The 12,068-nt window shown below is 67.0% G+C and overlaps 1 protein-coding gene across 2 annotated transcripts in view; it reads left to right on the top strand.

The window, feature by feature from the left end:
- SLC12A7 (solute carrier family 12 member 7) overlaps positions 1 to 11,014 on the top strand; it is a 41,873-nt gene extending 30,859 nt beyond the window's left edge. Inside the window, exons 18-25 of one of the 2 annotated variants that reach the window (XM_076007919.1) lie at positions 1,956 to 2,151; positions 2,388 to 2,557; positions 2,912 to 3,043; positions 3,614 to 3,721; positions 5,779 to 5,957; positions 6,548 to 6,562; positions 8,671 to 8,804; positions 9,563 to 11,014. In XM_076007919.1, the coding sequence (XP_075864034.1) occupies positions 1,956 to 2,151; positions 2,388 to 2,557; positions 2,912 to 3,043; positions 3,614 to 3,721; positions 5,779 to 5,957; positions 6,548 to 6,562; positions 8,671 to 8,804; positions 9,563 to 9,654 (1,026 nt within the window). In that variant the 3' untranslated portion in view covers positions 9,655 to 11,014. The remainder of the gene's footprint in view (positions 1 to 1,955; positions 2,152 to 2,387; positions 2,558 to 2,911; positions 3,044 to 3,613; positions 3,722 to 5,778; positions 5,958 to 6,547; positions 6,563 to 8,670; positions 8,805 to 9,562) is intronic. The other variant, XM_020290026.2, reaches the window with a different exon arrangement.
- Positions 11,015 to 12,068: the final 1,054 nt, after the last annotated feature.

The raw sequence follows: 12,068 nt of genomic DNA, 5'->3' as shown, positions 1-12,068 counted from the left end.
AGCAGGGCGCAGGGGTGCTGGGAGGAGATGGGGCCAGTTGGAACGTGGGTGTGAGGCTGCAGTGCCCTGGTCGGCAGGGCGCAGGGGTGTAGGGGTGCTGAGAGGAGGTGGGGCCGGTTGGAACATGGGTGTGAGGCTGCAGTGCCCTGATTGGCAGGGCGCAGGGGTGCTGGGGGGAGGTGGGGCCAGTTGGAACGTGGGTGTGCGGCTGCAGTGCCCTGGTCAGCAGGGCGCAGGGGTGTAGGGGTGCTGAGAGGAGGTGGGGCCGGTTGGAACGTGGGTGTGTGGCTGCAGTGCCCTGGTCGGCAGGGTGCAGGGGTGCAGGGGTGCTGAGAGGAGGTGGGGCCGGTTGGAACGTGGGTGTGCAGCTGCGGTGCCCTGGTCGGCAGGGCGCAGGGGTGCAGGGGTGCTGGGAGGAGGTGGGGCCCGTTGGAACGTGGGTGTGAGGCTGCAGTGCCCTGGTCGGCAGGGCGCAGGGGCGCAGGGGTGCTGGGAGGAGGTGGGGCCGGTTGGAACGTGGGTGTGAGGCTGCAGTGCCCTGGTCGGCAGGGCGCAGGGGTGCAGGGGTGCTGAGAGGAGGTGGGGCCGGTTGGAACGTGGGTGTGCGGCTGCAGTGCCCTGGTCGGCAGGGCGCAGGGGTGCAGGGGTGCTGAGAGGAGGTGGGGCCGGTTGGAATGTGGGTGTGAGGCTGCAGTGCCCTGGTCGGCAGGGCGCAGGGGCGCAAGGGTGCTGGGAGGAGGTGGGGCCGGTTGGAACGTGGGTGTGAGGCTGCAGTGCCCTGGTCGGCAGGGCGCAGGGGTGTAGGGGTGCTGAGAGGAGGTGGGGCCGGTTGGAACATGGGTGTGAGGCTGCAGTGCCCTGATTGGCAGGGCGCAGGGGTGCTGGGGGGAGGTGGGGCCGGTTGGAACGTGGGTGTGCAGCTGCGGTGCCCTGGTCGGCAGGGCGCAGGGGTGCAGGGGTGCTGAGAGGAGGTAGGGCCGGTTGGAACGTGGGTGTGCAGCTGCGGTGCCCTGGTCGGCAGGGCGCAGGGGTGCAGGGGTGCTGGGGGGAGGTGGGGCCGGTTGGAACGTGGGTGTGCAGCTGCGGTGCCCTGGTCGGCAGGGCGCAGGGGTGCAGGGGTGCTGGGGGGAGGTGGGGCTGGTTGGAACGTGGGTGTGCAGCTGCGGTGCCCTGGTCGGCAGGGCGCAGGGGTGCAGGGGTGCTGAGAGGAGGTGGGGCCGGTTGGAACGTGGGTGTGCAGCTGCGGTGCCCTGGTCGGCAGGGTGCAGGGGCGAGGGGGTGCCGGGCTGGCCTGGGGGCAGCTGGGCGCTCGGCAGTGGGGCGGGGAGGTGGTTCCACTGAGGCCCCCACATGGGTGTGGCGGGGGCCGTGTCCCAGTCCCAGCAGCTCTGACTCCCGCGGTCAGGCCCGGGGGACCCAGAAGCCAGGACTTGAGGGTCGGAGCAGCAAGGGCGGGAGACCGGCACCCACACGTACCGTTGCCTCAACGGGGCTGGTCCTGGTCACGCGTGTCCAGCTGTGCCTGGAAATAAGCCACGTGGCACTGCTGCCCCGTCCGTGAGAAGACTGGGAAGGGCAGAGACCGCGTGTGCCAGTGCTATCTGGTGTGGGGCTGTCGTGGGTCTGGTATTCCATTCTGGGACCCTGTGAAGCGCCACCATCTTTCTCAGAAGAGTGACCCCGATACGTAGCACGGGGTCCCCAACGTCCAAGTATGGGGGGTGGTTTGTGATGACGTGGAACACTGCAGAGAACCACGTGGTCTCGTGTGCCTTCCGGTCACCTGCACACGGTGTCAGGTGCACCCTGCTGTGTGTCTCTCTGTGCCACACGTGTGCACACGTATGCCAGGGCTCGAGCACCCTGCACGCACTTCCCACGGGAGGCCATGGTGTCAGGGCGCCCGCCGTGCCTGCTCCTGGGCCGCAGCACTGACCAGGCCCGGTCTCCTGCAGAACATCCGGTCCCTGATGGGCGTGGAGAGGACCAAAGGCTTCTGCCAGCTGGTGGTCTCCTCCAACCTGCGGGACGGCACCTCCCACCTGATCCAGTCGGCCGGCCTGGGCGCCATGAAGCACAACACGGTGCTCATGGCCTGGCCGGGGTCCTGGAAGCAGGAGGACAACCCTTTCTCCTGGAAGAACTTCGTGGGTAGGTGTGGCTGGCGTGGCCCCCCGGCTTCTCCCCTCCCCAGCCCTGCCCATGTCCAGGACTCCCCGGGAGCGTGGTCTGCAGCCCGTGTGCCCCGGCTGGGCCGTGGGAGGCTGGGGAGGGTGGGGCTCTGTGGGTACCCTGCCACGGCCGCCCCCCACGCTGGCCGGCGTCCACGAGGTCCACGGCTCACTGGAGGCCCCACCTCTCCCTGTCTTGGTGGCCTCTCTCCACAGACACCGTCCGCGACGCCACCGCGGCACAGCAGGCCCTGCTGGTGGCCAAAAACGTGGACCTGTTTCCGCAAAACCAGGAGCGCTTAGGCGGCGGGAACATTGACGTGTGGTGGGTCGTGCACGATGGCGGGATGCTCATGCTGCTGCCCTTCCTGCTGCGGCAGCACAAGGTGGGCGAGGGGTGGGGGCGGGGAGGGCAGCGGGGTGCTCGTGCTGCTGCCCTTCCTTGGCGTGGGGCATGGGGGCGGGGAGGGTGGTGGGATGCTCGTGCTGCTGCCCTTCCTTGGCGTGGGGCGTGGGGCCGGGGAGGGCGGCGGGGTGCTTGTGCTGCTGCCCTTCCTTGGCGTGGGGCGTAGGGGCGGGGAGGGCGGCGGGGTGCTCGTGCTGCTGCCCTTCCTTGGCGTGGGGCGTGGGGGCGGGGAGGGCGGTGGGGTGCTCGTGCTGCTGCCCTTCCTTGGCGTGGGGCGTGGGGCCGGGGAGGGCGGTGGCAGGGCGTCCTGAGGCTGAGCGGCGGCCGCCCGCAGGTGTGGCGCAAGTGCCGGATGCGCATCTTCACGGTGGCGCAGGAGGCTGACAACAGCATCCAGATGAAGCGGGACCTGCAGACGTTCCTGTACCACCTGCGCATCAGCGCCGAGGTCGAGGTGGTGGAGATGGTGAGCGGCCGGGAGGGCAGCCTCGGCGCCGGGCGGCGGTCCCAGCGCCTCCTGGGCGACTCGCCTCACCGTGCGCCCCTCATGCCGGCGCCCTCGGGCCTGGGACCCGCCCGGTCCACGCGGCAGGCAGCCCTGCGGCAGCGGGACAGTCCCCGAGTGCTCTTGCTCCCCAGGGGGCTCTCGACCCACCACCGGGGACGACCCACACGTCCAGCCACGGGCCGGGCGGGGGTCCCGACCTCAGTGGGCTCAGGCCACGTGGCCTGAGTAGACAGGCAGATCATGGGTCACTCGGGGGAGAGGGGGCGGTTCGCCGCGTCCCTCGGGCTTTGAGGGGACAGGATGGAGGCGGAGGCTGGCCCCTGGGGTCTGCGTGGCCCGTGGCCCCCAGTGGACGGAGCCGGGCCCCAGCCTGCCTGCTCTGGGCGGGGCCCTCGCCTGCTCTCGGGACTGCCCGGACACGCGGGCGCTCGCCGTTCAGGGCCGGCCGGCTCCGGAGACAACGGGGTGTTTGGTAGTGACGTGGTTTCGCGCCCGTTGTGTGCATTTCCGTGCTTTGGTGCCTTCCAGGTTGAGAACGACATCTCCGCGTTCACCTACGAGAAGACGCTGGTGATGGAGCAGCGGTCGCAGATGCTCAAGCAGATGCAGCTGTCCAAGACCGAGCGCGAGAGGGAGGTGGGCCCGGACCTGGAGACCCCACACACACAGGCTCCGAGTGCAGACTCGCAGGGGAGGGCGCGTTTGGGGGAGGGGGAGGATGGCGCCGGCTGCCCCACACACATACAGAGGCACATAGGAATATGCAGACACACACAGGCACACACGTGCACACAGATATGCAGAGGCACATGCAGACACAGGCATGCAGAGGCACATGCAGACACAGGCACACACATGCATGACGACACACATTGGCACATACACACAGGCACACACAGGCATGTAGACACGCATGGCCACACATACACAGGCTCCGAGTCCAGACTCACGAGAGGGGAGGGAATGGGGAGGATGGCGCCGGCTGCCCCTCCACACACGCGCACACACAGGCACATAGGAATATGCAGACACACAGACATGCACAGGCACACACAAACACAGGCACACACATGCATGATGACACACATTGGCACATACAGGCACACACAGGCATGCAGAAACATGCAAACAGACACATGGGCACATGCAGGCACACACATGCAGACATGGATACATGTAGGCACACAGGCACACACACAGACATACATACAGGCACACAGGCACATGCAGGCACACACATGCAGACATGGATATATGCAGGCACACGAATGCAGACGTATGGACACATGCAGACATACATATACGCAGGCACACACATACACGGAGACACACGCTGGTGGAAGCAGCTGGCTGCCGAGCAGCAAGCAGCTTTGTCTCCGCAGCCGGCTGTGCACTCAGCGCGGCTTGGTCTGAGGCAGCGCGCACGTGTCTGTCTGCCACGCTGGCCCATCCTCAGCCATGGGTTGACCAAGAGGGCTGGCGCATAGGGAAGGCACGAGTGGCTGGGCAGCAGGGCTGGCACTTCTGCCAGGTCACAGTCTCATCTAGCCTCTGGTCACACCTGTCTGGGGTCGCACATGCGTGTCTGTGTTGGCATGTCAGGTGGACATGATTTTCTGTGAGGACGGTGACAGCAGCTGGTGGGACACGAGACGCCCCTCTCCTGGGCCTCGCTGACCCTGAGAAACAGCCACGCCGGGTCAGCGCGTGGGGCCATGTGGCTGGGGTTGTGGCCGACACGGGAGGCGTGTGGATCATAGCACTGGCACTGCCAGGCGGGAGTCTGTGTGGGCACAGACGCCACGGACCCTCCCAGGACCCAGGGAGGAGCCCGGTGAGGGGACAGGGATCTTCCACACAGCCGGGGCAGCCGGGCCCAGGAGAGTCCGGAGGGCCCAGGGCCCGTTTCTGTCCCGGCTGCGTCCTGGCAGCTGGCATGTTGCCCTGGGTTTGGCCCCAGGAGAAGGAATTCACACGGGTAAACGGGACATGCAGCGTCACCTCGGGGACCCGGCAGGGACTGTGAGCTGGAAGGAGTCGCAGGACGAGCTCGAAGGGCCCGCCTATCGGGTCACACCTGGGGAGCCCTAGGGCCACCCCCAGCCTCTGGTTTCCAAGTTCAAGGCCACAGGAAACCCTAGCACTCTCGGAGGCGGGCAGATTGCTCGAGGTCAGGAGTTTGAAACCAGCCTGAGCAAGAGCGAGACCCCGTCTCTACTATAAATAGAATGAAATTAATTGGCCAACTAATATATATAGAAAAAATTAGCCGGGCATGGTGGCGCATGCCTGTAGTCCCAGCTACTCGGGAGGCTGAGGCAGGAGGATTGCTTGAGTCCAGGAGATTGAGGTTGCTGTGAGCTAGGCTGACGCCACGGCACTCGCTCTAGCCTGGGCAACAAAGTGAGACTCTGTCTCAAAAAAAAAGGCCACAGGAAACTGAGGCCAGGCTGGCTGTGAGGTCGCTGGGCCGAGCAGTTTGCCATCTTGGGGTCCTACCCCGGCCAGGCCTTGCCCTGTGCAGGGCGTACACTGGGAGCGTGTCCTACAGACCCAGTGAGGACGTCCTGGGGCAGGGACGGTGGCGCAAGGCCCGGGCAGGTGCTCATGGCCCTTTGGTTCCGTGGCCAGCCTGGCGTCACCCGCACCTCCTGGTCACACTGAGTGCATGGCTGCCCCTGCTTCTCCCCCAGGCCCAGCTAATCCACGACAGGAACACGGCATCTCATGCCGCCGCGGCCACCAAGGCCCAGGCCCCGCCCACGCCGGACAAGGTGCAAATGACGTGGACCAGGGAGAAGCTGATCGCTGAGAGGTGCAAGAACAGAGACGCCAGTGTGTCCGGGTTCAAAGACCTCTTCAGCCTGAAACCGTGAGTGTCCCTGCACGTGTGGCCCCGGGGGACAGGTCCTGGCCCAACTGAGCCACCCGTGGGGACGGGCTCCCCCTGCCCACTAGAGAGCGTCGGGGCCAAACCCACAGAGCAGGCCTGTGAGAGAGCAGGGACCTGCGAGGGCAGTGAGGGCCGGCTGCGTCCAAGTGGGTGGATCTCACAGGTGCGGACAGAGGCCGGCTCCGCCTCCCACAGCCGGGGCTGCCGGGCGGTCTCAGCTCTGACACCGTCATGCCGCTGTCGGCCCGGCCGTGCCTCCCACCCGGCGTTGCTCTGAGACCTGCCAGGGCCGGCGGAGGCCGCGTGGGCTGCAGTGGAGCCTGCAGGCTGCGGGTGTGGGCCCCGGGTTCCAGGGTGACAGGCCACGTCTGCACTGGGGCCTCCGCGGGGAGCTGAGCCTCAGAGCCCCTTCCAAGTTCTCAGGAAGGGGAGGACTTCTCGGAGGCCACGGCTGGCCACTCCTGCCGGCCGACAGGGCAGCCCAGGGCACGCCGGTGCCTGTGTTGAAACGTGTGCTGTGCGCGTTCGCTCCTGAAGTAACCTCTCTCATGTTTTTCTCTCCCACGTAGAGAGTGGGGACACCTGTAAGTCTGCTCACTCTGTCTGGGCTGCACCTCAGACCGGGTGGCTTTGCATGCCTGTGTGCGGCTCGTGTGTGCCTGTGCATGTTCAGCGGCGCTGTGCATGGCGTGTGCACCGCCAGCCCCATGTGCATGTCCACATGTGGGCAGAGCGTGCTGGATGCTGCCGTGGCTTCAGTCCCAGTGTCCTGTTTAATCTGCCGTCCCCTCTGCTCAGAGCAGCTCAGGCACCGCCTGACACCCTCCTCTCGAGGGCGCCCGGGGGCCGAGACCCGGGCTCAGTCCAGCCGCTCCTGGGAGCAGGGAGGTGCGTGCCGGTCGGGTCGGCCACACAGGGCCCTGGGGCGCACAGGCCTTTCTGCGCCTTCTGCCATTGCTCTGTGAACACCAAAGGGCCTGAGAAAGTGATTAAAACAAAACCAAAAAACCAAGTAGACATGGAAATAGGGTTTAAGCCCACCCCCTACACGGACACGCATGCACGCACATACACGTGAGGATTTGCAGCAGGGGGCTTTGCACGCTCCAGCATACGGGCTCGCCTTGCGTGGGGGGGGAGGTCAGGGTCAGGTCCCAGCAGGGCTGTGATCAGAGAACAAACCGATGACTTGGGGACTCGGTGTCTCGGGTGTGCATTGGGCCTGGCTGGTCTGGCAGCCATCGCCACTGGGCAGGTGGAGCCTCCAGCAGGTGTGGACGTCAGGCCCCACCCTCTCCTGGTCAGCCCAGGTGTGAGGTGTTTGTGACCTGGCTTGGCGTCCCTAGGAACACGCTCAGGGGTGTTTGTGTGCACGTTTGTTTGTTTCCATGTGCACGTGTCTGTCTATGCATGTTTGTATGTCGGTGTGCATGAGTGTACGTGTGTACATGTTTATGTGAGTGTGTATCTGCACGTTAGTGTGTGTCTGTGTATGTGCATATGTCTGTGCACACGGTGCTGTGATGAGCCGTGTTTATCACACACGTCTCTCGCTTTGCGGGCTCGCTGCCGTGCTGCTGGGGGCAAGCGCGGGTTTTATTCCCTTCCTGGAAGCACCGGGCCCCTCAGTCCCTGCTGTGCCCCTGACCAGCGCCCGCCGCTCTGGAGCCCAGCCCCTTCCAGGCCCAAACTCTGACTCAGAATTACATGTGGTTTTCAAACTGTCTCCTGACCCTGACAGACCCTACAATCCCACGTGTGTCTGTGGAGTCACCGTTTGTCCCGGACGCCAGCAATTGTCGCTGGCTGTGCCACGCAGGCCCCGTCTGTGACTCCATCAGACCAAATTGGAGGGAACAGAAAGCCCGTTTCCTGCCTCCTCCTGGAAACTGGTGGTTACAGCGGGTTTGTTTGGCCTGAGGGCTGAGCTGATCACAGGGTGTGAGCCGGTGTCCGCGGGCCTCTCCCTGACCCCGGGTGGGGCGGCCCCATCCTCCAGCCCGTCTGTCTCTCTGTCCCGGGCACAGGTGGCCTCCCACGGGGCCGCGGTCAGACCCGGCCCCGCTGTGACCGAGGTCAGCGCAGGTGCAGCGCCGGCACGGACAGAGCCGCGAGGGCTGCCAGGCGGGTGGCGCCCTGGCCGGGTCTCACGGGCTCCCTGCATGGGGGACAGCGGGTGGAGGAGGAGGCCTGGCCCCGTCCCTGGGCGCCGGGCCCTGCAGCCCGTCAGCCGAGTCTGCCATGTCCCTGGGGCAGGGGCCTCCAGGGTGGTCTCAGGGACACTGAGACTCGGCTGGCCGCGTAGCCGCAGAGCGCAGGGGGAGAGGCAAGGGGTGCGGACTCGGCCCCGGGGAGGATGAGGCAGGATCTGGGTGGCCGAGCGGGGAGGGGACCCTGACAGTGGCCTCCAGCCGAGCTCCGGCTGCCCCGCAGGCCCTGGGAGTGTCCGCGTCACATCCCTCCGTGGATGCTGGCGCTTTGGCATGGCCAGTTCCAGGTGCTTCCCACCATGAACAAACTGCCCCTTGCCTGTCACCGGGTCACTCCTGGAGTCACCTGCGATTCTCGGGTGGTGAGCCCGTGTGACTCTGGGCTTGCTCACACGTGTGAGCGCAGTGGTGGCTCTGGGCTCGGGGCACCCCCGTGTCTGGATCACGGGGGGAAGCCTGCTGACTGCGCCCGCCTCCCGCAGGGACCAGTCCAACGTGCGGCGCATGCACACGGCCGTGAAGCTCAACGACGTCGTCCTCACCAAGTCCCAGGACGCCCAGCTGGTGCTGCTCAACATGCCGGGGCCGCCCCGAAACCGGCACGGCGACGAGAACTGTATCCTTTCTGCCGGGCGTGAGCACGCGTGTGACGCGTGTTGTCTGGTCAGGGTCGTGGGTGCCGCAGGTGAGGCGGGCCCGGGTGCTGGGGGCAGGGGCAGGGCTACCCCTGGCATTGGCGCGGTGATGGGAGCCCGGGGTCTGCACTGCCCGGGGGCCATGGCCCGACCGAGTAGACCCCGGTCCCTGCAGCCGGCAGGCGCTCACGGTGGCTTGGGAGTGGCTGGCGCGGCGGGTCCCTCAGCGTTTGAAGGGAGGACACGGCACACCGCCTGTGGGTGCCAGGGAGCCCATGATTGCCCACGTGAGCAGCCCCCCACGTACTTTGGGGGTGTGGAGGCAGTGTGGACAGACTCGTCCTGCGCCAACAGCCCAGAGGCCCCTGACGGGCGGGGTGACAAGCCTGGCTGCTGGGCTCTAAGCTCAGCGGGCTGCGGGCTTTGGAGCTTTGCTCGTCCACGGGGAGGGGCTCCATGGTGCCCTGGAGTCCGCCCGCCCTGTGTCGTGGAGGTGGGTGTCTTGTCCCCACTGGGTCCCTGCCCTGGGCGGGCGGGCAGCGGGGGTCCCCCAGGTCTCCCGGTCAGACCCTGGGTCACGCCTGCAGGTGTGAGGCCAGGTGGGGTCGGCCCTGTCCCTGCCCGTCTTCCCGGCCTGGCCCCTCTCACGCCTGCCCTCAAACCGCGTCTTTGTGAAAAGGGCGGGGTCGGCCGCCCACTGCGATCTGCGCGCACACCCAGGCCTTAACACTGCGCCCAGACATGGAGTTCCTCGAGGTCCTGACCGAGGGCCTGAACCGGGTCCTGCTGGTCCGTGGCGGTGGCCGCGAGGTGATCACCATCTACTCCTAGCGCCGGGACGCACAGCCAGCGACGCCGGCCTGACCTGCCCCCCGGAAGTTTCTAGACCCATCACCTGGGGTTTCCCATCCCCCACAGCCCCTCAGGACAGGACAGGAGAGGGCGTGACTGGGAGGCTCCCTCGCGCCCCACGGGGGCTGCCGTGGACTCTGCCCTCCGCGCCTGGACCCGCCTCCCCCAGCGGGGCGGCAGCCACGCTCCGTGCCCGCCGTGCAGAGCGTCCTGGGAAGGCCACCTGCGCCGATGCCGCCCACTGGGTGATGGAGGCAACGCCAGCCATGGCCACGATCCGCGCAGCCTCCTCTACCGGCCTCCTGCTCTGCGCCCCTCGCGCGCGTCTCTGCGACTAGAGGCCGCGAGCAGAAGTTTCCGTCCATGCTCCACGCGGGGCTCTCCAGGACGTGGCGGGTCGTCTGTCACTGGGCGTGTTCTGGTCCCCGCCGTGTCCCTGTTTGAGCCGTCCCTGGTCTGCGCCCCTTGGGAGTCCAGCCGCGTCTCTCCCAAGCATGGACAGGCCCGCCCTGGGCGCACTCTGGAGCAGCTGCGCCTGCGCAGGTGAACGGCGGCGCGGGACCCAGAGCGCCCTCCACATCCCGACGGGGAGCCGGGGTCAGCAGGTCCCGCGGCGCCAGCATGGCGCGTTCCGGGTCCCTGCCTTGCGCGTGCGCCCTGGAGCGGCTGCACCTGCGCAGGTGAAAGTGCGGAACCCAGACGTCCCCCCACACCCCCGACGGGGAGCCGTGGACGGCAGGTCCCGCGGCGCCGGCATGGCGCGTCCCGGGTCCCTGCTCTGCGCGTGCGCCCTGCCCGGAGGCCCCAGCGCTGTTTGCACTTTGCCTCCATCTTTCTGCTTCAAGGGTCAGGACGGCGTCCCCGCTGCGGGTCGCGGCGGGACCTGGCCTCCGCCCCTGGCGGCGTATTTATTTATTTGCACACCTGGGGGAGCGTCCATGGGGCCTCGTGATCCACAGAGAGGTCCCGCCCTGCACAGAGCCGAGGTGGGGACCTAGACCGGAGCCTGCTCCCGGGGCGTACCCCGGTGGCAGCCAAGCCCGCCTGCGTCTGGGCGGGGCCTGCGTGTGGCCCCGAGGGCCCACGTCCGTGGAGGGCGTGGCGTTAGCGCTGGCTGGCGGTGGGGACAGCTGGGGACGGCCACCGTGACCGGAGGCTCCTGCTGGTGGCCGACCCCTCAACTTGCACTGCGGGGTTGGCGTGTGCAGCCCGTGTCCGCGCCGGCCCCTCCCACGCCACGGCAAACACGTGACCCGTGGCCACTGATGCCGTGGTTCCCTTTTACAGGCTCCCTGTCTTTGTATTATCTCGTCAGTAGAATAAAACCCTGTGAATTTGAGCGTGCGGAAGAGTCTCGCCTCTCATTCGGCGTAAGAATTGAGCAACTGGGGAAAACGGGCCCAGCGGCCCCAGCCCATGTGCTGGTCGGGGTGTGCACGGCCCACAGGCCAGGAGGGGCGGCACAAAACGACCCACTCAGCCAAAGGGACGTCTGTCCCCGCCCCGGAGGGGCTCAGCCTGTCACTTACAGGAGGTGGAGACACAGAGAAAACCCGCACTTAGAGGCAAATCGCTTTACCAGGGAGGGGCGGCCTGGGGCGCACTGGCACGGCTCAGGCCGGAAAGCGGAGCCGGAGTGGAGGACATGGGGACGGGAAGCTGAGTGCCGGGCGGGTGGGCGGCGGCTGCCCCGGACAACACGGGGTCCTCCAGTTACATGCTGCTGCCACACCAGGCAAGCAGCTGCCGTGTCCCTGAGACCCGGACACGCCTGCAGAGCAGCATTCAGGACAGCCACGCTCAGAGTGGACGCTGACTGTCGGGCAGTGGTGTGGCACACCTGGGGAACGTTCTGAGCGGCGGAAGAAGCCGCCAGGGAATGTGAGACCGCGCTCACACAGGCACGCCCACGAGGCAGACAGGTGGCTACCAGGGGTGCAGGGTCCTCGGGGTGATGGGAACGTTCTGGAATCTCTGGCGAAGTCTGAGTGACTGCCCATGTGCTGGAACCCACCCACCGGGCTGTGCACAGCGGTGGTGACGTGTGTCATGTGAAGTCACGTCTTCAGTGTGTCTTGCACATGCGGAGCCCTCATAGGCCCCAGGGGGCAAATGCCAGCTGTGCTCGCTATCCGCGCCCAGGACGAAGCCCCAGTTTGGAGGGACCCAGCCCCGAGGGGGTCATGCCCTGCCACCGTCCCTGAGCTGTGACCCTCCCATCCCCCACTGTGGTGGCACCTTGAGGCCGAGAGAGAGGGCAGGTCAACCATGCCCCGAGAGCTGGAGGGAAACTGAGCCCGGGGCTGACCTGCTGGGGGAGTGTGGGGGCCGGTCAGGAAGCTCAGGGCCCCCGGGCAGGGAGAACTGAGGCAGGGCCGCGGTGGGGACCTCTG

This window comes from Microcebus murinus, chromosome 11, assembly GCF_040939455.1.
Source record: "Microcebus murinus isolate Inina chromosome 11, M.murinus_Inina_mat1.0, whole genome shotgun sequence".
Lineage (NCBI taxonomy): Eukaryota > Metazoa > Chordata > Mammalia > Primates > Cheirogaleidae > Microcebus > Microcebus murinus.
This window is presented reverse-complemented; position numbering and strand designations above follow the sequence as displayed.